The 27,945-nt window shown below is 42.7% G+C and overlaps 2 protein-coding genes and 1 pseudogene across 4 annotated transcripts in view; 1 reads left to right on the top strand and 2 right to left on the bottom strand.

Annotated features, from left to right (window-relative positions):
* LAMTOR3 (late endosomal/lysosomal adaptor, MAPK and MTOR activator 3) overlaps positions 1–3,268 on the top strand; it is a 4,002-nt gene extending 734 nt beyond the window's left edge. The window contains exons 5-7 of the mRNA XM_048066430.1: positions 725–858; positions 1,838–1,901; positions 2,476–3,268. Of these exons, the coding sequence (XP_047922387.1) occupies positions 725–858; positions 1,838–1,901; positions 2,476–2,549 (272 nt within the window). The 3' untranslated portion in view covers positions 2,550–3,268. The remainder of the gene's footprint in view (positions 1–724; positions 859–1,837; positions 1,902–2,475) is intronic.
* On the bottom strand, positions 3,005–27,945 carry DAPP1 (dual adaptor of phosphotyrosine and 3-phosphoinositides 1). 3 transcript variants are annotated; one of them, XM_048066426.2, is made up of 9 exons: positions 26,926–27,473; positions 17,620–17,742; positions 14,528–14,661; positions 10,496–10,626; positions 8,399–8,446; positions 8,155–8,217; positions 6,363–6,448; positions 5,702–5,789; positions 3,005–5,261 (listed from the first exon to the last, which is right to left on the bottom strand). In XM_048066426.2, exons 1-9 carry the CDS (start codon positions 27,225–27,227, stop codon positions 5,211–5,213), a joined length of 1,026 nt encoding a protein of 341 aa, XP_047922383.2. In that variant the 5' UTR covers positions 27,228–27,473; the 3' UTR covers positions 3,005–5,210. The 3 variants fall into 3 exon arrangements, with proteins under 3 accessions (XP_047922383.2, XP_066852507.1, XP_066852508.1); XM_066996406.1 differs by lacking the exon at positions 8,155–8,217 and having other exon boundaries at positions 26,926–27,479; XM_066996407.1 differs by lacking the exons at positions 3,005–5,261; positions 5,702–5,789; positions 6,363–6,448; ... (1 more) ...; positions 8,399–8,446; positions 10,496–10,626 and adding an exon at positions 12,049–12,923 and having other exon boundaries at positions 26,926–27,945.
* Positions 17,004–17,120, bottom strand: LOC125183102 (U2 spliceosomal RNA; annotated as a pseudogene).

The following is a 27,945-nucleotide window of genomic DNA, read 5'->3' as shown; positions in this document are numbered from 1 at the left end:
TGACTCTAGGCACTCCTCAGTAGTTGTAGGCTGGGGGAGCTTTCCTCTTTTGCCTCGTTACTAAATAGAGTTGGTGTGGTGCGAGGTGCTCGCATCTTCACGTCACCCCCCAGCAGATACAGGGCACTTACCAGTGCTTTGTTGATGCTGAGGAGCAACTGAATCCACCTTTTACATGCCATACAGTTTGCTTTGCTTTTTAGTACTCTCAATTTTATCATATCTCTGCAGTCATTGTTTCAGGCATTTTTATACTGCAGGCAAAACGACTTAAGAACACAAAGATTCAAGTACTGCAGTTTTATGTGTTTTTTGTTGTGGTTGGTTGGTTGGTTTGTTTTTTTTTGTGTCCCAAAGTATGTAAGCAGCTAGCAGCACTTGCACGTTTTCATCCGCTTCCATTCAGGTGACTGGAATTTGCCATTAATCACTTCGTTTAGCACGTGGGTGTGTGGGATGTGGAACTGAAGTGCCACCAGCACAGGCTGTGTGTTGTGAGGGGGAGGGCAGGCAGGGGAGGGTGCTGTGTAGCGACTGTAGGTCACTTACAGAGCACTGAGCGATGCGCTGCTCTTGAGGATTTTCCTGTACTTGTTGCGGAGGCGCAGATGATGCGTTACATGTACACCAGCACCAGATCTGCTTCTGGCACTGAGAAAGACAAGGATTTGTGATGCGGTCACAGAGAGAGTATAAAAGCAAAAATGTGCTTGTTCTGTTCCAGTTGCCAATGATAATGCTCCAGAACACGCCCTGCGACCTGGCTTTTTGTCCACGTTTGCCCTTGCAACAGATCAGGGCAGTAAACTGGGACTTTCTAAAAACAAAAGCATCATCTGTTACTACAACACGTATCAGGTGAGTAACCTCAGCACGGCTTGTTCTCGGGGACTAGAGCTCCTCGTATGTTTCACTGAGTAAGGGAGAGCGTGGTTTGAAGCACGCTAGGCTTCCACTTGGCTGCTATTTCTGTTTAGTCACACTGCTTAAAGCTGACTAAGCTAAACTTTTGCAGTATTTGTTGACTTCTCAGTTTTGAGAAACATGTAAGAGAAGAGCATTCACTGGTCAAAAAAGGTGAAGTTTCTGAACAGACAGCAACCAGGTATAAGCAGCAGGTGCTACTGATGTGGCTGGCCTTGAGAGTTTGCTGTGAATAGTTTATGTTCTTTTGCAAAGGATATTTGTTTATAATTAGCGATGCCTACAGTTAAATAAGCACGAGCAGCCTACTTCATAGTTAATGTTACTGCTGCAAATATGACTTCCAAGAAAGGTTTGAAATACTCATAACTTCTACAAACTGGTTATTTGTGTCCTGGAATCTGTCACCTACTGTGCTTCTGCTCCTTCTCAAGTTCTGGTGGCCTTGAGAGCTTTATGTTTTGGCTGCAGTAAACCAGCCTGCTGTTTAGCCCCTCGTATTTTGTTTTGTTTGGAGGATAAATGGTTGAATGAATCAGTTTGCATACACGAGTACGTTGCTGCGATTCTCTTGATGCTACTAGGTTGTTGGTGTGCTTAAGACTGAAGTTCTCTATCAATGGAAGAAAAAAACATTGCTGTATATTGAATCGTATTTCAAAACAACAACCCTGCCAGCCCTCCTGTTATCTCCTGTTAGAGAGTGGTTCCCGCAGAGAACTCTGCAGCTTTTGCAGCTGAGGTAGCTTTCAGGCGGGTAACGCTGGAGAACACCAGAGGGAAGGGAGTGCCCGGCCTTCCACACGCAGCCTCCTGCACTGCGGTGTGAGCCCCGCTGGTGCTTGTGACTATGGCATCCATCATGTGAACACTGCTGCTGAACGCTGCTCTCGCTCTCTCTCTCTCCTTGCAGGTGGTGCAGTTCAACCGCTTACCTTTGGTAGTAAGTTTCATCGCGAGCAGCAATGCCAATACAGGTATGTCTTACGGTGATTTTTTAAAAAATATTTTGGTATTTTAAGCCCCAGGTGTTTGAGTAATTGAAAATTAATGTACCTTGATGTAAATTCAGGTAATTTACTTTTCTCCTGCAGTGAATTTTGTCCAAGTATTGTGAAGGGAAATGCGTGGGTAGAAATTCATAGCTTCTGGGTGACTTGCTGGGGTTGTTACTCTGCTAGAAACACCTGACTTCTCCTGTGCTTAACCTTGCTGCGTGGGCAGTGACTGCACAGCACGAACCAGCTGCTCGGTCTCTTTCCATCAGTCCCAAGTTGCGTTGTGCAGTGAGACGTGCAGCTCCGTCCTCAGTTCTGCACGACAGGGCAGTCCTTCAGCAAGGCACCCGGGCTCGTGCGCCAGCAAAAGGGATGGAAGGGAGGAGGGGGGAGTTGTGCTGCGCCGGGTGTTCCTGCGGGGGCTGCGGGCACTGCCCAGCAAGGACAAACGGCTCAAGTGAAACCTGGCAGGGGAGGGAGCCACGGGTTTTGGAGAGGGGCTTCTCTCTGTTACGTCACCTGATGGGACGTCCCATTTATTTTCTTTTCCCAGGGCTGATTGTAAGCTTAGAGAAGGAGCTCACACCCTTGTTTGAAGAACTGAGGCAAGTCGTTGAGGTTTCGTAGCCCGGTGGTACAGTCGGAGCGCAGCATTCCTCTGCTGCCCGGTGGGCAGAAAGGTTCAGTGATCCTCAGTGAAACAGCACGTCTCGGAAGAAATACCACAGCTCCTTAGTATACTAAATAAGAGTAAATTGTACATAGTACTGAATCTGAAATGATCTACTAGTGTGTTGTCGGTGGATGTTACTTTAGACCACGCTTCTTGTATCGCGCAGTACCGGAGAGACCACTACACAGCTCCCATGGAGTTCAGTTCAGCCAGCGAGGTGCTGTTGGCTCAGATGAGTGGCCCCCAGACCCCCCTGCCTTACAGGGAGCCAGGCGCACGGTGGTTCGCCCTCAGGTGTCATCAAAGGTGTGGCTGAAAGCGTTGTGAGGGCCAGCGTGCTAGCGGCGAGGTATCAGTACAATCAGCCAGTACCCCATCTTTCTTACATTGGTGATACTTCGGTGAAAGAATCTTACTAACCTGGGTGCTGGCTGCACCCTGCTTTCATTAAGAACGCTATTTCCGTGAACAGTGTTGCTTTAGGGGTTTTCCTATTGCCCACATAAAAGCACCTGAACAGTGATTCACATCTTTTTTTGTTTTGTGTGTAATACGTTTGTGAAGTTCTCATGTCTCTTAGTTTTGTGTGGGTTCATCACTGGTGACACTCAGCTCATTCACCCTTAGGTTTTCCTAAGTAAATATAAATAAAAATCAGTATTTTTAAATGACAGAGCCTGGTCTGCTCTTCTTTTGCACCGTAACAGTCTACAGCATCTTGCATCACCTTTTCTGTGTAGAGAACAGGTCTCGTAGTTGTGTGTAAGTGTACAAAAGCCAGGGGTTTACAGGCTGAAAGCTCACCGGTGTGCACCTCGGCTGGGCTGTGTGGGTGTCCAGTCCTGCGTCAACGTACAGGTGCAGAAGTTCCCCGTTTGTAAGACCGCGGGGGCTCCATCCCGCGCCTTCACCTCCCCTCTTCTCCCCTTCACGATGACTCCGGTGCAGACGTTCAGCTCCAAATCCCACCAGCGCTGCTGAAAGACGCCCGCTGCGGCGCCGTGTGCCGAGCCTGCTTCTGACGTTTTGTGCCACAGCCTGTGCGTGACGAGGAGCGGTGCTTTGCGGCTGCACCTCCCGCTTCGTTTCCAAGCCGCTCGCGCAGAGCAGTGGTGGTATTGGGCAGCACCAGATCTCTCCTCCCCGCACGCTGCCTTTGCCACAAGCAGTCACCACAGCTTTGTAGCTGAATCGGAGGCGCCGGTGTGTTAGCCGACTTCTTTACGGCAGAAAGAAGGACAGGTGTATTCTGCAGAGCTTTAACAATGCAGTACGGAAGACGTGTGGTAGTTTTATAATGACATTTTATTCAGAAAACAGTCTGTATAAAAAATATTTACATATATTTTGAATTTCTAAGTTGAAATAAAATACTATTCCTATGTCCAAATCTGCATTTTCTTTTTTCTTACAGTGTGTTTTTCCCCTCTCCAGTTTTCTGACATTACAGGCATCTACGGAATGCTGCTGGCCTGCTGCGTGAGCAACACCCGGCCCTTTGCCACAGCGTTTTGCCCAGCAGGGGAGGTTTGCATGTGGTGTTTCAGCAGAAATGTGACCGCTGCACAGGGAGAGCAGGATCCTGCAGGAGCAGGATCACTCGGGCAGACAGCAGGTCTGGCCTGGAGAGCCCTCAGGGTGTCAGGCTTTGCTTCCAAAACGTAACACTTCTTTTCACTACAGCACCAAAGTACAGGGCTTCTGCTTCTGAACTCTGGTGAACCACAATGCTGTTACATGTGCCCACGTCTTCCAAAATACGGAAGTTTTCATCAGGTTATGTAGAAGATGAATTCTTCTAAATTCATATTTTTAGAGGACATCATGCTTTCCTGTTACTATTGCTCATCTCATTCAATTTAAAGCAAGCACCTCTTAATTCTAGAACGCAGTTCTGGACAAAGCCTCCTGTTCTGTATGCTGAGTTCTCTGCCTGAGGAAAACGTACAAAATCCAGCCCATTTTCCAAGGGGTAGCATAAGGGACCGAAATGCAGGTGGCATTCCATTGCTGTGGTATAAATCTAAACTGTACAAAAATACATTTGACCAGAAGTGTTACTCATCCATCGCCTTGAAATACTGGGTTTAATTGTTTGGATTGTAATCTAGGTATTATTTACAGAAGTGTAATTAGCTCTGTCATTGTTCTTCTGATTTAGACCCTAAACAGGCCATACAAAAGAAGTCTTTAATGTTTCCAGAAGGCCTGGTTTTAAGTAACAGGCTCAAGGTTACAGACTCTGCTGCTAATGGTTAGTACTGATGGAACTTGCAGTAAATTCTCAAGAGTGCTCTGAATGACCACAAGGTTTTGAAGTGATTACTGTGACTAGTTAACAGGCGTCTGAACTAGGTGTGCACCACGGACGTAAATCACACATATCAAACCGACACTGCGATTTTGCAAGTCTGCACACGCGACTCAACAGCCTGAAAGCACTCGGCTGTACAAATCCGCGTGCAGAGCTGGATGCAGACATCTGTGTGTGGCAGACACACGTGCACAGGCCCTCTGCAAGTCATGCAGACATTTGAAACTGTCCCCTTGTAGCCAGGCGCCTTCCCCTCGGCAAAGAGGCGATTCCTGCCCAGGGAGCAGTACTGGAGGTGCAACTAGGAATTGAGGGCGGAGTTACGCTGCTCCAGTTGCTTCCGTATTTGCGACTAGAACAGAAAAACAATCCGTTACCATTTGTCTGCATGGATGTGGGAAAGTAAACACGAATCCAAATACTGATTTTTTTTTTTTTTTAAGGAAGTAACATTGTCAAGCCTTTATGTTGTCGTGTCATTGCTCCCTTCAGGACCAACACATGCAGTCTGTGCTGATGCTCAGTACCGTCCACTATCTACACAATGACATCTTTGAAGATGGAAGTCATTTCTTCTTCGTAACAAGTATCCAAAGGGCATCCCAAAAATGTAAAGTAGGTTTGCAGACGTATACATCACATGAAAACTACGTATTCTGGTCTAGCTGGCCCGGAAGCCAGAGCAAGCAGTCCTCGCTGATACTAGCACGCTGTAATACTGGGGCTTATTGCGGCAGTACCAAGGGCACTGTTTCCTGAGACGCAGTCATTTCACACCACACATCACCTTACCAGTTTCCATCGCAGTATTTTAATCCACTCGTCCGCTTCTATTCCAGTTTTTGCGCATAGGTAGTATGTCCTCAGTGGGAACACTAAGCTGTAAGTAAACAATCAGAACTATTTCTTAAATTGCTGGAACAACCCGGTGGCTCCTCCAAAAACCGAACCCATCTGGCCTGTATGTCACGTATAGATATTAAAACAAAGCAGGGCAGTGATGTTGAGAGGCTAGCTGGCGGTGGCTCACAGCCCTTCACAGCTCATGGACATGCTGGCCTAGGCCCACGTGGCCCCAAGACTCACATTCGGGCACAAAAGCAGTTACTGTGTGACCTGTAGCAATATTTGATCTGGCAGCTGGGCCTTCCCTCACTGAGCTCCATGAGTCTAGGTGGCAATTACACACGCTTACAGGATTAGGAAAAGAAGTGCCCACAATATACAGGCCTACCCTCTTGCTCCTCACCAAGCCAAAAAAACCTCTTGCCACTGGCAATGAGCCAATGCTGTGCGGGACTGACAGAGGATGGGTAACAAGAACAGGCTCACGAGCTAGGGGAAGATCAGGGCTGCAAGGTCAAGGGAGCTTTCAAAAGCACCCAGTGGCTACATTTAAAACTCCTGGCTATTTTGGCCTTCCCAGCAAGGTGCAGAAAGAACAGCAACTTACCAGAAACAATTGACTCTTTCTTGGGAATAGTCAAATTGCACAGCTGAGCATTCAGTTAAGTCAAGTGCCCGAATTGGTTCTGTAGCCTTGAAAATAAAGTGGTTTTAAAATGGGAACACATGAAAACAGAATATAAGGCTAGTTCAGTTCCTCTTCAATGCGCATGGACCCTTATACACACTCCAGGTTTCGCTGGGTGTAGGTGCAACAGGTACAACACTGGAAACCCAAACTAGCAAAATCAACATCGGTGCGAATGTCAGATGAATGCAGCTAAATGTAAGATACGGGACAGTAAGCTCAAATCTGGACAAACAGCAAACTACTGCTGCAGGAAGTCAGAATTAAATGCAGACTGCTGAGGGTACGTTTGATTCATCATAACGTAACGGATGCAGTAACAAATCAGGTGTCCAGCTGAGGCTCACAACAAGGAGATAGTTGTGAGTCTTACCAGGTTTAACCAGCTGTTGGATATTTAATTAATTCCAAAGTGCCCTAAAAGGCTGAAGCTGAGTAGGGAGAAAGGCAAAAGGAGAGCTCAAGCAGTGTGTGTATGTAGCTTTCTGGGGACAGGCCTGGAAGTGCTAAGGTGCAGGGATGCAGAGTGTTTGCATGTGACTGCAGCCCAACACCCTTAAGAGTTACCTTCTCTCTAGGTGTGAGTCCTTTTGACTTGTTTCTCTCAACCTCACCCTGTTGAGCACCTCATAAGAAGTGGCTGAAGTGGAAGAGCAGCTGCTCCCTGCTCAAACACCCTCAGCAGCTCCCACAGTCCTTTGTCCAGCATACAAAGTGTTTTCTCACCTTTCCTTATGTTTTCCTCTGGCTCATTGTCTGTTAGTTGTGCACCATGTTACAAGGAAGCTGCTTGCCCGTAGGTATCTACAGCAGCAGAGGGAGTGCCAAGACCTGCTGTCAGGGAGGAGGCTGTGTTTCTGCCCAAGATGCATTCTTCCCTGCTAAGTCACAAATGCAGCTCCAGCAATTGGGGTGCTGCCCTTACAAATGTCACGCTGGAAGCCTAATTCAAGGTGGCTTAACTGAAACGAACACCGATGGCAAATCCCACAAATACTATATAGTTGTTTATAAATGGGAATGTTTGGGATGAGAGGGCAGGTACATGCTGTTGTGTTAAAATCTGTTAGGCACTTGAAATAGGGCTGGGCAGAGGTAAACCATTTGGCTGCACTTATGGAGGAACTCGCCCTAAAGGTCTTGCAAGGATAGGGAAACTCTAGCTGTATTTTTACCAAGTTTAAGACAAAAATGGAACAGCAACTGAAAGGGTGAACTTTTTCCCAGCTCCAATAGGTGAAACTATGTGCTAGGTGGCGTGCTAACAAAGAGTTTTTTTTTTTTTAATGAGCAGTTTATGTAAACTGTGCAACCTTTTGAACTAAAAGGATGAAATCAAGGAATGCAAAACATACTTCTGGTATTTGCAGAAATATTTTAATAGCACTGCTCTCCGCTAGGCTGTATGTCAAAACTACCAGTGAAAGCTGTGCTGGTAGCTTGAAATCCACTAAAAAAAATGTCCTGTAAAGAGCAACTCTAACTAGTAGGTAAGACTGACAGAGCACAGATGTTTTCTAGCTGTAAAACTTACTAACTTGATCGTTAAGGTCATCAGCAAAACTCTGACTTTGAAAGGTCTGACCCCTCTGACAGCATGGGAAGCTGTAACTTGGTAAGCCGTGGTAGATACGCAAGAAGCCAGAGGTAGGAGGAGGTTGCAGCTGCCTCTACAGAGGTTTAAAGAGTGGAACTGGTGTTTGCTACTTACTGTCTGGTCTTTGAAATATTTAAGTTCGTTCCTATGCAATGTAAACCACCTTGTCTTCCAGTTCTGAAAGATTAAGAATGGATGGTAATCACTTTGTGAGAATTTAGTGTACCGCTTCTTGGGAAAGAAAAACACAAATTGTTCCTCTCTGTAGGGGAATTGAGGTCGAGCCATTCCAGCTCTGCATTCTCTATCTTGTGTGTGTGATTACAGAGTAGAAGCAAGGAGTAAGAGGTTTTCTTACCTTGACTATTTTGCCTTGTTTTACCAAATATCCCTCTTTCGTACCAAGCTGTGAAGTAAGAAGGAAAGGGATCGGGATTAGAGACAGCTCTGCTTCCATTTCCCACGTCCTCCTCTTTGCCTACATCCATGAGATGGAAGAGCAGCCTATTCTCAGGAAACTTTCCCTCGCTGCTTGCACTATCCTCAGCCCCATGTGCCCTGCTCCCCTTGTGAGGCTGGATCCAACATCGGGATAAACATGGACCTGTGCTGGCTCTAGAGGCAAAATCTTACACCGTGCCTCCCCATTCAAGCTTCTGGCCTACATCTTGTCAACCAAATGAAGCAAAATACTTGCAGTTATGGTTGATTTTTATTTAGTACACTTGGTTGGTTGTCCCTGTGCATGTTATAACCAGAAGTACCCATGGTTTACCAGACAGTGGAATTACCCACAGAAATTGCTGTTGAAATGCAAGAAATTTCTTCTTTCAAGCAGCCACATGTTTTAGAGGAAAGACCTGTTACATTCTATGTGCTTACTGAAAAATTATTTTTTGAACTGTTTTACTGGTACCATGAGTGACTCTAGGAGCCTGTGATTTCTCAGATAGTCGCTGAAACTTTCTGTAGGGACCTCACTGTGAGACTGCTGACCTCTAGAAACCAGATTCTTGGAGAATTGGTTACTGTTTGCTCTTGGAAAAAAACATTGCCTTTTATGTGCAAGCCAAGTTTCTTTGAAGGCTAAGTGGAACTCAGACATGAATAGTTAGTTGTAGGATACAAAGTGTTTCTTTCATGGACTTAATTAGCCTGTATTAATGTAACTCTTCCTCTTTTACTCTCAAAAGTTAGTTATTAATACACTTTCCTCTGTGTTTTGAGCAATAGTGTTCTGGACAAACCACCTGTCTCACTTAGATATGAGTTACTAGGGATTTAAAGTCTCTAATTACTGTCCAAGTGAGTCACAGATGTCAGAGCAGATGGCCCAAATGGATATGAAGATGTTCTCTTGTTTCTCACACCAGGAAGGCATGGCTTCTAACATGACACAGCTTTTTACTAGGGCTGAAAGGGTCGAGGCTCTCCTCTGTCATATTGCTCTTTCTATTTTGGGTGCAAGTCTGTGTTAGAATACAGTAAGCCATCTTTCTTCTTATCATAGAGTAAGATAAGATGATTCTAAAGTAGTAATAAGTTCAAATGAGAAAATGCTAAAAAAAATCTTTCAAATAATGTACCTATCAGGATACAGATACACTCACTAATTTGGTTGTACCACACTTCAGTCTGGGGTTTCCTTTCATGAATGTGTCCCTGCCTGTCTTTTGAATGTTTTTTTTTGTTTGTTTGGTTGGTTGGTTTTGTTTTTTTCAAAAGCTCCCTTTTTAAGTGACTTAGGAAGTCAGAGTTGCTCTCTTCCTTCCTTCCAGTTAGGAAGGGGTCTGTATATTGCTAACTGAGTAAAAGAATTCTGCCAAACCAAGAAGGATACTCAAATAATGAGCAACGAGTTTCTGTCTAATCAGGACCACTGTTCCCTGTCAATTAATCCCCATGTTCACTGAGTGAGACAAAATATCACAGATCCTGTAGCTATTCCTTGTTTTAGTTATTGTGTGTTCCTCCCCACACCTGTGGAGAGAGGAATTTCTCACTGACTGTAAAGGTTTGCCCAAACCAGGGCTGAGTGCAACCTGACAAAGGTATTGTAGCATACAGCCTGACAAGTTTGTCAGAAAGACTTGAGAAGTGCTTGTCTTCTGTGTTGTTTTTTTAATTCCTGATAATGTTAGTGATAAGGTGGCATTTTAAAGGGAAGACAATGCAGGAGAACTAAAACCCTCCTACGTGCTTTGTTTCGATGGCCAGACTCACCTAGACCAACTGCAGACAATGTTTTCGCACTGACAGCATCGAGGCTCTTAGAGAAAACAGTTGTGAAAGGTTTTGTCTGTACCTAGCAAATCTGTTTTGACTTGTTTGGCGAAGGCCTCCTGTATGTCAGAACCCGTAAAGGGATGAATTATTGGTGTTATTTCATAGCTCGCTCCAGCAATCATACTAAACTCAGGCCACCAAACACCCCTCACTCCAGAATGTGACTTACTGAGGGAGCACTTGGGACAAGATCACTCTCTGTCCTTCCCGTCTGCATTGCTGTGTGAACTCGGACAGACTCATAAATGGATGGTTCTTCCACTTTGCATGGATAGGGATGCTTCAAAACAATTAAGGTTCCTGGAGAGAAAAAGAGCAGGAGTGAGTAATCTGGTAAAATAGTCTTAGAAAATAACTGGCAGTAGCTGCCTGCTTGTGGAATGGTGAACTTGACCTTTTCTTAAAAATGGAAAAGGTATAATGACTCTCTCATGTTGATAAATCCAGTCAGATATTTCAAACCTGCACCATTTGAATAGTTCAGACTTTGTGAAGGATGTCTTCTACAAGAATTCACCCATGCTACAGAGAGGCACTTGTTACTGGATTCACTTGCCCAGTCTCACCCTCTTAGCTCTACTGTGTTGCTCAAACAGACTCCACAATGACTTGGGCACCTGGATCTTGCTTAAATACATTCCCTCATCCCTGTACACATCCCTGGGTGTGGATTTGTTCGTGAAAACCCTCTTCAATTCTTCTAAGTAGTAGATAATTAAAACAATCCTGTAATGCACTAAAAAAAAAAAAAAAGTGGGGAAAAAACAAGGTGGCAATCCTCAGAGGTAAGTGTCTCATCCTGCCTGAACCTTCTTTCCAGTCATGGAGTAACTAGGTAGTACAGAATAAATAAACTGAATCACGGATTTCATAGTTAGTGAATGCTTACAGACGAAATGCTGACCTAAGCATAGTCAAGATTTGCCTTGTGACTTTCTTCAAAGTACAGGCATCTCTTTCACTGCGTGCACAAAGATATGACTACAGCCGTTATCATGCCTGTTTATAAGCATCTGTGAAAACTGTAAATAAATGGTGCCTCTTTAAAACTTTTAAACTTACTGGCGTTCACACTAGGACATATTAAATTCTCTTCCTGTGCATGAGACTGGGTGAGTAGGCAGGATGCTATATTAGATATGAGATCATAAATTGTCCTGGTTTTGCCAACTCCCCACACTTTGATTCTGCATAAATCCTTTAATTCGTCAAAGATAGACTTCAAAACAGTAAGCCTGCATTACCATCAACTTTTATTATTTTGCCATAGTTCTTCCTAGTTAGTAACATTTTGATTAGAGTGATTCTTTATTCTCCAAATAAATTTTTTTTCCCCATTTTCTGCAAAAAACTGTGTTCACAGTAGTGAATCTATCTCACTATTCACCACAGTGAAGAACTTCCTCAAAAAAGGAACTGCTATACCTTTTAATCTCGTTTAAACACAACGTCGCAGCGTACTAAATGCTGCTGCATTTCCATTTTATGCTGGTATTGTTAGCTGTTGAGGAGGAGGGATGCTAGAGGTGGCAAGGACTTGGACTTGAAACCCGGAGGTGATTTGAGTAACTTAAATGTGAAATAAGGTTTAAATTATGTTTTGTAATGTGAAGAGCTGCAAAGGGAAGTGGAACCATGACATCTGAAGTAGCCAACTGAAATCTGCTCACCGGCGTATGTATGGGTGTATGCAAATACGATACATTCAACTCGCAATAGGTAAAAAGTCAAGATCAGTTTAATTCTCTCTGACCTTACAGGAAGAAAATGTTGTACATAAAAAAGGAAATTGAGACACACCCCATCACCAGCCTACAGAAACTACTCCTCAGCACAGACTCTGAATATTACCATACGTACATCATAGATGGAGATCCCCATGGCAGAACTGGCAGGACTAGTTTAACATTTCATACAATACTTGTTTTCTAGTAATCTCTCCGTGTTTTTTCTCCACAAAAGATACTTGTCCAGAGTCATTTGGTAAATATATAAAAGAACTAGTAAAAGCTGTACTGCAGCAAGATTCTGCTGTTTGTACACAGTATCTATTTCTAAGGAAGAAGATAAATCAGCCAAGCTGTTGGAAATGCTAGGTTCGAATGACTTTCGCATTCTTGTCTGAGTAATGACTCTATGTTTCTGTATGTTTTAAAAATAATTTAAAGGAAAAACTGTTAAACAAAACAGACAGGAAAAAATAACATTTTGACCTTGTCCCTTTGAATAAAGACAGAAATATGGAAATATTTGCTTTAACGTCATTAATTAATAGGTTCAGCTTGCCTGTTCGAGAAACAATCTCACTGAGCACAGTAGCCTCAATTTCCTTTTAATCATCTGTACTTCAGGAGGAAGTATACACGTTGCACTGCAGAAAAATAGGTTAATCCATGCAGCAAGCTGAAATGGCAAATGAAGCTGTAGCAAGACAAGGTTTGTTGGCCTTGGAGCACAATCCTGCAGCTGTCCCAGTACGAAAGAACCACTGTGCTCCACTGACCAGTTTGCAGGGCTGCGGCCCTCCATGTTCAAGTACTGATCAAAGAGCCTGGTGTACCTCTTCAGACACACAACTAGCTCCAGTGAGACAAAACCTGAATGGAAAATAGAGGAAACTATTACATACTCTTCCGTATTCTCCTGGAGAAGCTGGCAGCCCACGGCTTGGACAGGTAAACGCTTTGCTGTGTTAAAAACTGGCTGGATGGCCAGGCCCAGAGAGTGGTGATGTAAGCCCCTGCTCCCTTTCTAGTAGAGATCGGTTATCATCCCAGAGAGTTTCGACATCGGCATCTGAAGGAATGTTGCCTGAATGCAAGCACTCTCATCCTCTCTACTGCTATCCATAGTAAGAAAAGGCAAAGGATTTTTTGATGGGATGTTCAAATGTTTTTTTCCTGCGCTGTATCATGTTCAACTTAAATAATTCAAAGAGGCTTCACAGAGCCAGCAGAATCTGATCCGGGAGCCTTAAGGTGACAAGCGAGCCCATCCTTCAGCACTGTTGATTCTGTCCACAGAGATCACATAACATCGGAGCCTTAATTACTACTGTCTGCAACACATGTACTGAAGGAATGGGGAAATACAAGCTTTATGTCATCTGAAATCTTTACAGTTAGGCCTGTGGGTGCATGTCCGATTTCACAGGAAAAATTGTTTACTGGCACAAAAGGTACCACTAGAAACTCTGTTCTAAATGCAATACTGAGTTTACTACTGCATTGTTTTGTAAAATATTTTGGAAAGCGACCCTTGAATTTAATGCCTGTGATCCACTTCTGTTAAAAGAGCACTGATGTGTATTTGTGTGATATATCACAGTTACTGCATATGGCAGCTATTATTTAACTGGTCACTTGCATATATGATTAATGCGTCTCAGAGTTATTTACATACACTTTCTACGCAGGATATTAAAATTTTTGGCACTAATCTGTTTTGACTCATCTTCTACTCTTATATCTGAAGCTTATTGTTAAAACTGTCACTTTCATGCTAACACACACCTGTTTGTTGTGGGATTCCAGTCTGGCAGTGCTCATCTCACTTGTAGGAATAGAGTTTAATCTTTTGACTCTTAATTCAGACAGTATGCTGGCTGCTAAAGAAGCCTATGTTTTTCTCCTGTTCTGAAAAGCTACACAAATCACTGTAATAGCAAATGAAATCAGCAGACTGATCTGCTGTAGACAGAAAGAGGGAGAAGTCACAGAGAGCACATTTCCTACAAAAAGGCAGAGCATATCACTGTAGGCTTGCTTGGATGAGGAATTATGAAGCTAAACAATTTCAGGTCCTTTTTCTACTTATTCTTATTGGGGGATTTCAGCTTCATATATGAACACTTATTTCCTCACTAGTTAAAAACTCTGCTTTGGTTTTGCCCTTTTTTCAGAAGATTCTGCTCCTCCCATTACATGCGTATTTTGAAATGCTGCTTTCTCTGGGAGGCCAAAAAGAGCTCATGTCCCTAGATAGCAAAAACCCAGTAAGTTTACATGTAGTTTGTCTTCATCATAACTTGAGTTTTTGAAGAGGGATATCTTAGATACCTCAGGTTAACACAAACATAAATTTCTGAAGAGGAGCACTTCAGCAGTAGATCTACCTTTTATCATATCAAAAGTTCCTTTTACTCAGATCTGTGTGAAGCATGACTGTAAGCATGTTGATACAAACATACGTCTCTCCTTACCTGTTTCACTTCCAATTAAAGGCTGATTTGCAAAATGCATGACTAATTCCTTCAAGCTAGAAAATTCATTAAATCCAAATTTGAATGAACTTCCTGTGTGTTCAACATGGAAGTGTTTCACAGAATCTTTTCCCCTAAAACAGAAAAGAAAAGTTGTCAAGGCATAAATACCAAGGGCATTTGGCATGTAAAATCCTTAAGTAGCAGCTTCCACTACAGGAAATCAGATCACAGGCTGAAAATCATTGTCCTGGCAGTAATAATGCTGCTATTACTAATAGGCACTAGTAGTCAACACATCTGAGAATCAGATTTATTAAGAAAATATAATTGCTGCTTTACAGATGAGGGATAGTGAGAACCTAGAAAGGCCAAGTAAGTTAAACTAATTATTGTTGCCAATGTAAAAAGACTTATAAACAAGGTTTCCAGCCTTCTGTCAAAGCAGGATGACACTCTTTGTTCATCTGGCTTTGGTCATGATGCTGTACCTGGATCACTCAATGTATCTTATTTTTCAGGTGTCATCCCAATCTCACTGAAAACACTTTGTTGCTTTTTCAATCGTAGGCTGCATCCTTTTTGCACCCAAAGAGGGATTTAATAGCCTAACTTCAGACAACTAAGGCTTTAAAATTTGTCTGCTTTGTCGCTGTCCTCAGGCAAAGGGTTCCTCTACAGTGGGTGCTGTCAAACATGAACCAGGGTCTTTTTCCTGTCAGGGAAGTAACATTATTTGTTTATGAAAGCTGATGATATTTAGAGAAGTGTGCAAGGCCTCACTTCCTGGATGGGTACTTATTTTGACTTCAGAAGTCAGTGAAGCACTTAGAGCGAGTACCTCTTCTCTGAAAAAGTTACTTTTGTTAATATTACTAGCATCCAAAGGAGTCCAGAGAAAAATCTGGCTCAGGAAAACTGTATGTAGCAAATACACAGACAAATTCTGCAGAAGAAAGGTATTTGTCTTTTCTGTTGTTTATTGCCACTCCCACAGGAGACTAAACAGTACTCAAGACATCATATTGTAGAATGTGCCTCTATCAACCTCTCACGTGCTTTGCCCTACAGCCAGCTCAGATACAAAGCGTGCAAGTCAAGTGCAGAAGCCCTATCTACCAAATAGCCACTACAGCCGTTTGCTATAATGACAGAGTTTTTATCTTTTCATTTCATTTCACAAGAAATACAATGTTGCAATGAGAGTAACTTCTACTCTATTTCCTTGTTCCTTTCTAAAGTTAGCTAATTTAGCTGGGGAAGGGAGTTTCAGGCAGCATGCAGTCTCTCTCCCTGTTCTTACAGCTGTCAGTTAAAACCCCAAGGGACGTTTGAGCACGGTTTCCTTTTACAAATTACAATAACGACTGGTGAAGTTTCTTCAGAGGCAGAAGGTAAAGTAAAAGCTGTAGAAATAATTTTAGGAGAGAAGAAAATGGCAGCTATAACTTCCAAAATAATTCTACAAAATAAATCAGAACAAAAATGAATTACTTCTTCCAGAATGAAGTTTTAGTATTAGTCAAAAAATGCAAAGGAAAAAATGCAAAGGAAAACTTAGAGTAGAAAATGGACAAATGTAGTATTTTAAAATCAAAATAAGTATTTCAAGGGAGTTGTACCACCACAAAACTGATGTAACAGATTAAAAGACCAAGCTTCAGACTCAGGTCTGTGCATACAGTGATGCTGTAAGTGACTCTTATCTTATGTCAAGAGATGAATAGAAGAAGATTGGAACTGGCCCGAAGTAGACTTTTCTAAGTATCATAAGCCTAGAATTTGTTAAAATGGCAAATATATTTTCACTAACACTTTAGCTTGCATTTCATATTAAAACAACTACTTAAATTTCATTTTGTTATGATGAATTGTTTACGAGTGCCCTTGAAAACTAGTTTCACAATTTTTTTTTAAAACTGAGGTAGATTATTCCAAATAATGTTTGATTGCATTTTATAGTCAAAAAATACTAACTAGCAAGATATAGGTTCTTCTGAAATTACTTCTTTAAGGCAGGCTATTATACATACATGCTACCATTCTACTTTCCAACACTTGCACTAAATTCAGACATTCCTACTCTGAATATCTGTTCTGTAACATCAGCTTCAGATCTCAGTTTGGCACCCCTCAAGCTCCCTCTATAAATGGTTGTCTATAGCAGTAATAACTTCAGCAGTGTGTGTGTGTAGTCATACTTGCTCCAGAGCCTTCTACCAGAAGTCAGCGACACAACTGATATTTGCTTTTCATACCTCAAGGGATCAGGACATGGGCAAAGTGCACTTTCCTCGGGTTCTGAGTGACTACGCTCCCAAATCGTAACAGCTCCTGGTACTGCACATAGAAATTCACAATTTCAAGTGAGAATGCTGTGTTCCTATCTACCAGGGTCATGAATAACTAGCATCGCTGTATCTATCAGAGTGACTTTGGCTTAAAAAGTTACTGTGATTCAGCTGAGCTGTGGTTCAGAGGCTTAATCTGAGGCAGAAATGAGCATGAATGCAATAGCTTAAATGTTCACTACAGGCTGATAAGATAAGAACAGATACTACACTTGATCTTAGCCAAAAGGCCAAGAAGCAAGGCTTGATATACCATACAGTTGCTGAAGGCTATGGATGTAATTAGGGTTGGTTTCCTCCGTGCAGCAACCACCTCATGTGTCTAATGTGTGTCCCATGCTGACTGTCTAAAATACTTTGGCTTCTTTGCCTCTTGGGTTTTTGAATGTTATTCAGTAGCGACTTACTCAGGCTAAGCTACACCAGCTTTGTATTGGCTGTGTCCTGAACTGATGTAAATTTCTGTAATTCTGATGATACAGTCAATCCATGGAATAATGTTTTCTCCAGTAAAATTAGTTCATAGTTTGGAAAAATGAGAGCAATTTCCAAACCCAATGCACGTTCAGGTGTCATTCAACAGGATTACATCATTAGGAATATAAATTAAAATAGTTTGGGCCTTAGAAAGAAATCTGAAGGTCATATCAAGGCACGAGATGCAAAAAAACATAGGAGCAAGTGAGACTAAAAATGCCAGTTATGCAGCATTAGATGAACTCACTTCTGTCTGTACCTTACCTTACAGAGAGGGAATACAAATCTTCCCTTTCATTACTCTTCCTCAAGAGATAGCTTCCATCCTGCCCGTTGGAAAGAAGCAGCGCTTCTGCTGCATGTCGGGTAAGATTATCATGATACCACCTGGGAAGACACAACAGGGTTAAAGCATCATTCATTCTGCTCTTAGTTAACAGCTTCTGCTGAGTTATGGAAAAAGGAAGCATTGCAACTAACACTGCTACGATTCTACATTATTCTTCTCACAGGCTCACACAGATTGCACAAAACTCGGCCTCTTAAGGAACCTCCTTTTGACAAGCTCAGAAAATGATTTTCGTTTTAATGATGAATATGCGTTCTTCCACAATTTACAGTTGATAGCTTGCTGAATCTTTTTAAGAAGCCTGCAAATTCTACCTGTGTAAGCAACAAGAAATACCCAGACCTATTCTGAGAAGGTGAAAGCAATTCTGGGGGGCATGCAGGATTCCTTCTCTAATTTCAGAATCTGTACTTCCTGCCGTACCTACACACTTAGGTATGCTTTCTCTTTTGGGGCAAACACACAGCACTTCACAATAAAAATCTCCTCCCAAACTCCGTATTTCTCACAACTCAGTTCACCTGCACTGCTACAATCTGCAATTTAGCAGATTTGCCTAACCTTAAATTTTTAATTTGAAGCATAACCTTTTTTGGAGGACGGAGCAGAGGGAAGGAGCAAGCTTAACCAACAGAATTTGATGTGAAAATTTAGAAAATATTGCCATCACTGCTGCTCGGCCGTATGTGGTCTGGGGAATGCAGTGAAGTATCTGAACACTTGCTGCATTTAACTTCAGTGAATATTCATTAATTTTTCAACACAAAAAATTCCATAAGGAATCCACATGGAATTCTGTGGAAAAAAAAATCCTGCAATGAAGGCCACGAAATGCTGTTCACAGCCTCATATGTGTCCAAAATGATTCAAAATAGAAACAACTGATTTGTTTCAACAGAGAAGGATGTCATTAGAAACATTCCCCAGACTGAACACAGAAAAAGGGCCACAGCTATAAAAGGCTGGAGTGCCAACCCTGTAAGAGACGCTGTATGCAGATATGAAAATGGCTATATACACACACCAGAACTTCTGGTGCAGAAGAAGGAGAGAATACAGTGTCTCTGGTACTTCTCCCCTCCTTTGTATGGGGGTGGTGCTGTTTCTCCTTCCCCTTCCTTTAAAGAAGGCTCTTAGTGTGTGCCTGTAGTTTTGGGGTCAAAGTCCATTACTATTTCAGCTATTGAAATATACTTTGAAAGCAGAAGGTTGGATCACAGCACTTTCTGGCATTTGTATCACGACAGTCTCCCAACTGAAGTGATGTGTAACTATACACTCTTTCTCCTTATCTGTTCATCACAAGTTGCCACTAAACTTGGCATCTCCCACAAAGTTTTAACTCTGAATTTAGCTGGTTGCTTATTTGAAAGGCCAGCTGGTTGATAAATTGCTTTATAAGAGACCTCAGACCATTAACCCTGTGCAAGACAAGTTCCATGTGAAACTCAATACAGGCAGAGTATTGCTGCTTTGGCTCTAGAACGTGCTCTGTGGACCATCTACACAGTAGAATAAAATAATGAGTATTTAAAGATCAAAGTGTCATCCTCTGAAACACCTGTCAGCCAAAATCTGCTTTGGGATTAACTGCCCAAGTAACAGTCAAAGGTCAGATCTGTTCTGATGTGATGAGGATCACAGCAGCTTGCAGGGTTGGCTGGATCTACAGCTGAGAAGACAACGCTGTGTTCTGGGTGGAATGTCATCATGTGTTTTCTTTCACGTCTGTGCAAAAGAAATATATTCAGAAAACGTCAAAAAGTGGTCATTTTCGTAAAGAAGGCATTTTCGGTTTGAGGTTGCTCATAAGTGTGCTGTTACCTTATTTCCAAAAAGCCTTTTATTTGGATTTTAAAACAGATGCCACCTAAGTTCATAAAATGTTCTGTTTAAATCTCTTTACACACAAGAGTGACAAATGAAATTCTGCCACTATGGTAGCAGAGCCTGGGGGGAGCACTTGGGAAAGTAACTTTGGCATAAAGTGGATATTTAAATCAGCTGGAAAGGTTGCACCACTCTTCTCACATAAATATGCTATCTCAGACAAAAATCCCTCAAATATTACCACGGTCATCTTGTTCAGCTTAAAAAATAGAAGTCAATGTGAAGCAATAATGCAGCTTTCACTGCCAAAGTGGCTGTGTTACACAGCTATTTTATCCCCTCTGTTGTCACAGATGGCTCAATCAGTAACAACTGTCAGGTTACTTGGCTATTCCACTCTGAAAATGGTCATCAAAATTCATTTCAATAACATGAAAGCAGGTACCATTTAAAAATCCCGTGGAAAATTTAGCATTTGAACGTGGACCACCAGTAAAGTAAATACACATCCATGGAAATATCTGAAGGTCCTTCTGCTCTCCTCACCAAGTCTATCTGATGACGCAAATAAAAGTAAACAAGGCTAAAAAGAAACCCTAATAACCTTGTACTTGGATACTGCTAGATGCACTTCAATTGAATTTAAGTATTTGTTGGGAGGGAGAAATCCTTCTTTTTTTTCTTTTTTGGAAAAAAATCTTGAAGGCAGTTCTTGAAATTTGCAGTCAAAATGCAGGATTATAAAATAAATACATCATGGTAATTTGACAAATTAGCTGTTGTATGCTGTCTGATACCAACTGAACTTTTAAGATAGCAGACTGAAGCTCAGTCTTTGTGGGTATCAAGGAGGGGAGACATGGCTCATTCAGCAGCACATTATAAAGGGCCGTCACCCTTACCTTAAGTTTTGTTCTTCTGAGTGATAACTGGAAGAGGAAACTGTAGATAGAAAACATAATATATCTACTTCCCTGACTCCTTAAATCAATAAATTAGTTCAAGTTGAAAGACACTACAACTACCCATCTGTTTGAGGTCGTTAGGAAGCTCTACTTCAAAAAGCTGAATTATCTGGTCAACATTTTCCTTTTGAACGACAGCCCATGCCTTGCATATTGGGATCTCCCTAAAGGTCCTTCAAAAAGTCAGTTCTATTTGACGTAACTTACAGAGCTTGCATTTACTGCAAAAATTTTGGAAATATGCTTTGTACTCTGACACTTGCCAGACTGAAAATCACCAGGAGAGCAGAAATTGTCTGGGACTCCTGACACAGACCTCTCTGAAGAATACGGAGGGAAAGAGAGAGAAAAGTCCTTCCCTGCCTCTGAGCCTCTTCTGCTGGGTGCCCTTGGCCTTGCACGTGCTCCTGTCTCAAGTACAAACTTCTGGGAGGTGTTTTTTTTGTTTGTTTGTTTTTCCCAGTTACTTTATTTCTCCTATCAAAAATCCTGCATGCTCCACAATGCTATTCCTCCTGCTCTTCAGGGTGGAAGCATCTGCTGGGCCCATCGACAGCACGTGTTAAGACAAGCACACATCATACTGACATTACCTTTGTTTCCCTCTGGAAAATAACACTTTTTCAGAAATCAGACTACCCTTTAGATGAGATTGCATCAGTGACAGTGTAGGACGGGCTCTGCTGTTGTCACTGTTAAGATGCGGAGGGGGCAGAAGAGAGACAGTGCCCCAGGGAGCCAAAAAGCCATCACAGCGCACGGCCTTCTCCTCAGGATCTGCCCACCAGCGGGATTCCCCCGTGGTGGCTGACACACCACAAACCACATCTGTACCAGCCATCTGTGCCATTATCGGTATGCCAGCTGGTACAGGCCCAGGATAGGGCACTTTGACATGAAAACTTATCTATTTTTTTAAGATCTCTGTGTAGTTAATGCAGTGACTAGATCTCTCACCATAGCAGTGTTTGGGGTGGGAAGCTCCCTCCTCAGATAAGAACAGCATCCCCAAAATGTGCATTTGTTCTTTAATAACCCAAAATACTTCAAAGAAAAATGTTACTGAAACATCATTTCTAGGTCCCCTACGGATCAGGCAGTTCTTATGCATGTCATCTGCCATTTCCAATAATGTCGTTGGCAAAGAAACGATATGGGTATTTTTCCAAAATGTTTCTTTTCAACCCATGGGGCTGGTGAATAAAGCTGCAGTTGGCATCAGATGGATTAACTTTTTAACAGTATTGGAATACACAAGAAACACAAACACTCATCCATGGCTGACATAAGGATAAGTGCTGAGAGACTTGGCTAATCCTCTTCTCAGACATTTCTATATGCAACTGTTTCATGTCCAGCCGCAAATCTCGCTTCTCCTCTTCATAAAAACGACAGATAGCTAGTAGCTGCACAGAGCACAGCAAGAAGTTCTGACTGCCGTTTGCTTCTCATGTCTGAAGTGATACTTAACTCTGAGGTATGCCTCGCTATCAGAAAAATGCAGTAGGGCTTATTTTTTGCATCCTTATCAGATTATGTTCCCAGGTAGTTACAGCCTGGATAGAGTTAGATACTCTTTGTACTTTTGGGTCACTTCTGTAAACGCTCAGGCAATTTCAAGTTCCTTCTTTGAAACCGGAAGGAGATTCTCAATATTCAGCTGAATTTCAGCTGAAGCTCCCTCCCCTGCTGCAGTAGGTGCACTACTGCTTGTTCTCCGCGGGTGAGCGTCCCTGCGGATAGCACTGTGGCTGCCTGAGCTGCAGGAGCCAAGCAGAAACGCCACAAACTAAGTCACCTCTCATCCAGCTCTGAAAGTGAACGGAGATACACGTCAAGGGGAGACGGTCTAGAAGTGCTCTCAGTAGGACTTCATTCCTAAATTATTCAGAGCAGCTATTTACCCTGGTTGCTGTTTGTTGTTATGGTGGTGTCGGTAGATCTTGGCAGGTTTTGCACCTTTTTATGTATAAAAGGTATCTTCTACCACAGCCAGTTGAATTACTTTATACTTTGAAATTATATACTAGCCTCAAAGATGTATTCCAATCCTTAGTTTAAAGGAGTAGTATACTGTAGTGCTTGATTTATCTCCTTTGGCTGAATATGATGCTCTTCGTGTGCATTTACCCCAAAAATGACTCTACAAAATGGCCTCACTGGTTCCTCTAGTCTCTGCATGCTGCATATTAGCAACTTCAAAATCAGACACGTCAATTTCTTTTTCCTATTCAGAAACCCTACAAATATTACCTATCACCATCACGAAGGGCTCCTTGTATGTCACGTCAGTGAAAGCAATGATCTGGCAATGTCTTAATTGCACGAGTTGACAGAGCTCTAGAGAGCCTACAAAAGGCTGAGAATGTTGAGAGAGGAATTACGGGTGCCAGACAACCAAAATGGTATTTAATAGACATCCTTTCAATGTGTCACACTGAAACACTAAGTTTCAGTGTGTCACAGTCAAGCACACACCCATGGAAAGTACTTTGCTGGAATACAAGGGTGCCACCTCACAGGAACATTAATTAAAAAAACAGAAATATAAGGAAGTGACGTCAGTGCATCCAACCTTAAAATTCACATCTTCTATCTGCAGGCTTTCACTAGTTCAGCTTCTGCTTCTCACTTCCATTTTCTCTCCTCCTTCTCTCAACTGACTTTGTTCTGTGTTTCACACATTTCTTTGGCCCACATTCTAGCTGAGTTAATTTTGACCTTGTTTACATTAGAGATATAGATGAAGAAAAAAAATTATTCTGACCATTTCCTCTGCCCTGGTCATATCAGTTCCTCAACCCAGAACCAAATTTTATCATAGTCTGATTCATGTCTGTGGTCTGATTTCTTTTCTCTTACTAAAACTAAGCATGAAGTTGCTCATGCTTAGACTTATTCAGTCTTACAAACACTGTTTGTCACTATATTGTCAAACCTGGAGCAGGAGAAACATAAAAACTGTGCTACAAGAGATGACAACGCTGGAGCTACACAGGGAAGAACGCTACAAAAACCTGGCTCCTCTTCCCACATTTCTTTCACCTCTCAAAGACAGAAAATAAATCAGCGTTGCCAAAGCTGTATTATGTTGGGAACAAAGGTGCATTACCAAATCAGTCTGTAATTACTGAGATGACGAGATATTCCACATTCTCATCGCTTGCGCAAATAAAAGAACCACAACGTGGAGTTCCCCAAACTCACATTATACGTGATCGGCTACTGGAGTTTCACACTGCAGTACTCAGGCTGTCCTTTTAGCAAGAGTAACAGCAATAAATGCAACTGGAAAAAGTGCTGACTCCAGGAAGAGCCCGAGACCTCTTGAGAGAAGAATCATAAAGTCAGTTTCCTTTTCCTTTAAACCAAGATACGTCTCTTTTGACAAACCTCAAAGCTCCCTTTCAAATATTTTTGGAACATTTAGGTAAAAATTTAATGAATGAGGTAACATGTTTTTAACTTACGTTCTGGTTTTGGTCTTCCTATTCATTCAGCATTAGTTACATCTATAAACACCCTGACAATGGAGCTGACAGGATTCTGGATGTCCACTTTGAACTCTTGACTGCCTGACCACCAAACCTACCAAATAGTTTAGATGGCTTCAAATAAACAAGCAACCATCTTCCCACAGACTGAGCGACTGAAATAAATTGTTTAAAATAACAACAAAAAGCCAAATCCATCACACTTGCTGTGATGTAAAGGGCTAAAAAGTTCTTCTTTATAAATACGGAGGCTTTGCAGAACTACTACCCGATCTGAAAAACAGCTTTAGATATGCCTAGACCTCTCAGTGCCTATGATTATCCCTGATAACAATTTGGATTGTTAAATCTCATTTCCTGATTTTTATTTTTATTTTTTTTTATTTTATTTATTTATTTATTTATTGGTGATGGGTGATATACCTCTAGCAGGAGCAAAGTAACAATGAGGTTTGTGTATATTGACTTTTTTTTCCTCTTCCCTTCTGCATTGCTCTCAACAATGTACTAATTAAAGTGTAATTACAGGAGCATTAATCTAGACAAGCCCAGTGAACACCAGGTCCTCCAAACCTAGCAGAGTGTCTGATAGGTTTTGTACTGTACACCCAACTGCACTGTTGTCAACTTTCCATTTTGATAACCAGCTGACCTGGTAAACTCTTAAATTATTCTGGTACCAATCTCCTTTCCCTTAAAAGTTAAAAAAAGTGCTTCCCATTTCACACTTCTTCAAACCTTCTCCAACTTCTTTGATTTTTGCACAACAAAGCAGAAGCTGTAAAATAACCTATTTCATTTTTTCCCAAAGGCATGTGAACATCAAAGTTGCTCCTCATTTGAATGAGCTTTTTCTCTATTGGCCTTTAGTACGGCAATGACATATATTCCTCACCAGAATCGGGTCTCAGCTGTTCTAGATGCTACACTGGATGTAAGGAAAACTCATCACTGCCACAGCACCAGGGACTAAGATTAAGGGAAAAAAGTTGTGGCGGCTGAGAATTGGATGTTATGGTCTGGCGAGTGACATGCTTACTTCTTACAACTGAAAAAGTATTTACATTAAGAAATCTTTTAGACAGTGCCACCAGCACGATCATACTGATTGCCTCTTTTCCTATTACTTGAAACTTTTTCCTCTTTAGGAAAAATAAAAAAAAAAAACAGTGGACTTAGTACTACCCCCAAAAAAAGAAGTGCTTTATTTAATGATTTGAAGGGAGTCTTTGTTTGGCATTGATTATTCAGCTTTAGTTCATTTAATTCAACACACTGCCCTGAAGGAAATGCTTAGTATTTTGGAGTAGGGTGAGAAGTTTAGATCTTGCCCCTAAAGCAGAAATAAAATAAAGAGGCTACAGCTTTAAAAAAGCATCTTTGTAGCTTTCTCATTTGCAGTCTTCCATTCTCACTTGTACCCAAGCAGGTTGCTGTCCTATGGGACCATCAATTAGGATGAACTTCTTGCCAACCAGCAAAGTCATTTATGAGCATAGGTCACTGGCATAGATCAGCTCAGGCCATATAGTCTAAATAAATGAAAGTCTGGCAACTTGGAATCATGTTTTCTACAGCAGCTGAAACTCACTTTTTTTTTCCTGTAGCCTTTTTTTAGGATGAGAGTAATCTTACAATTGTACAGGGAAAGAAGATAATACCCACTCTGGCCACCATTACAAAAGTGACTTTACTTCATTTTGTAAGTTAGATGCTTCACTAACAAGGCACTTCATTAATAGGTGCTTCCAAATATGCAAACTTATTAGCTGTATGGAGATAGTAATTCCAAGCCTTTGTATTCCAACCTCTTCACTAAGTGAATTAATCCCTAAAATAAATGGTTATTCAGTCCTCACCCGTAAGTACCCAGAAAGCAAAAGTTTTGATTTTTTCTTCTTTTTGAATGCAGAGATGACGCCAGAGCCTGTTTGCTTTTTCAATATCATCACTGGTCTTTTTTTCCTGCTTTGTCTCCCCTCCAATTTGCTACCACAGCCCCTTCCCTCCCTGGCCTTATGGTTGCCACCTCTGCTGCTCCACCAGCCTCCATTTCTTCCTATCTACAGCAACGCTGCCTGTGGAAAAAGCAACGCAAGCCCTCCCGGTGTAAAAAGCAACACTAGCTAGAGCAGACAAAATGGGCGAGACACGTCAGACTGCCAGCGGCAAGGAGGGAACGGGGTCTGTGGCAACCTGCAGCCTTCCTTTTGCTCCTGGGGCTTTGTTTTGGGTCGAGGACGGCACCTTCCAGAGGGCTGGCAGCTGTCCACTGCCTGCTCCTCTCGCTGCCAAAGCCCAAGGTGCCCAGCGAGGTGTGGAGTTGGGGTGGCCTGGGTCCAGGTCAGGCTGCCCGCTGGGGCTGAGGATGCTCAGAGGATGGGCTTGGTGCTCCCTTGGGATGAGGCAAGTAAACCAACAGCCAGAAAAAAATCCATCCCCTGCTCCTACATGGGGACACCAACATAAAAAGCAGCATCTTCCTGATGGAGAGGTCTTAACCAACGTAGATATGCCCCATCCTGGAAGAGCTGTAACGCCCTGGTTATATCTGAAGCGCCTGCCTGCACTCTTGATTTTTCTAACTATTATTTATTCCCCACCTGCTGTGCACCAGCATCCTCTGTACACCTGTTGCTCTCTCGGACCCCATCACCTGACAGGGTACCAAGCCCCTCCAGCGGGCTCGTTAGAACAAACCACTGCTTTTCTTACTCCACGCTTTATTAATATATATATATTTTTTACCCCACGCCTTATTATTAAAGCTGGCACTGCCGGCCCCGCGCTGCCCCCCACCCGGCCCCGCCGCGCCCCAGCGCCGCCATTTTGCGCGGGGCACCCCGCGCCCCTCCGCCGCCCCGCGGGCCGGGGGGCCGCCATTTCGCGGCCGGACCCCCGCAGCCTGGCCGCCTCTGCCGCCGCCGCTTACCCCAAGGCCTGCAGCTCCTCGTCCAGCCGGGCGGCGGGACGCGGCTCCCGGCGCTCGGTCATCGCCTCCGCCCCGCCGGGGGACGCCGCCGGCCCGCGGTGGCCTCCGCGGGGCGCTGGGGAAGTGCGCGGACGGGCGGCCCCCGGGCGGGTGCCGGCCTCTTGGCGGCCGCCCTGCCGCGGGGAGGGCCCGGCCGCGGGGATGGGGCACCCGGTGCGGGCTGGCGTTGCGGTGCTGGAAGCGCTTTTCCCAGAGTGATTCAGCCTTGAGAGCACACCAGGGGTGGTACTTGCTGTCCTCATGAGCGCCCGCAGTGGGTACCCCGACCTGTTTCGTGTACACGATGAATAAACCCGCACAGATCTTTTCCTTCATTTCGTTCACGTTTTATCTCTGACTTACGATGTTACATCTCTGACTTCTGATGTTTCTTCAACTGCCCCAGTAATAGGTTACAACTTGTTTTTTCCTAATGCAGATCAGGACTGACAGATTCAGCATGTGTGAAAGTCAATATACATACACACTGCTCACTCATTATAAAGGCTCTTACATTCAACACACTGATGAAACATACTTTTATTATTACTTTCTGAAGCTGCTGTCTCTTTTTCTTTCTTTTATCTATTTGCTTTCTCAGCTTCCTGAGCACTCTTTTACACTCATAACTGCAAGTTCAGGGATAAGTGATTTCTGCAGCAATTGTCATCCCTCTCCATGTAAATTTTAAAGAGATCATACTGATTGCCTGTTGGAAACAGTAATAGGAAAATATTGTAAAAGATTGCCAAAAAAATATTAATGTAATATCTAACAGGGAATGAAGTTTTGTTAGATGATGACTGAGCTCTGTGAAAGAGAAATTTCTTAGTGTTAGCTAGTGCCCATCCTTACAAATGGTTAAAAGACTTGTTGGATAATAGAGGATATCTGTAATCCCTAATACATCATGGGCAATAATTATTACAGTTCTGGCAAATTCTTATCTTTATTAAACTTCTTTGACAAAAAAGCAGGGCT

This window comes from Anser cygnoides, chromosome 4 (genome assembly GCF_040182565.1).
Source record: "Anser cygnoides isolate HZ-2024a breed goose chromosome 4, Taihu_goose_T2T_genome, whole genome shotgun sequence".
In the NCBI taxonomy this organism is placed as follows: Eukaryota; Metazoa; Chordata; class Aves; order Anseriformes; family Anatidae; genus Anser; species Anser cygnoides.
The sequence above is the reverse complement of the archived record's forward strand: the minus strand, read 5'-3'. Positions and strand labels throughout refer to the sequence as shown.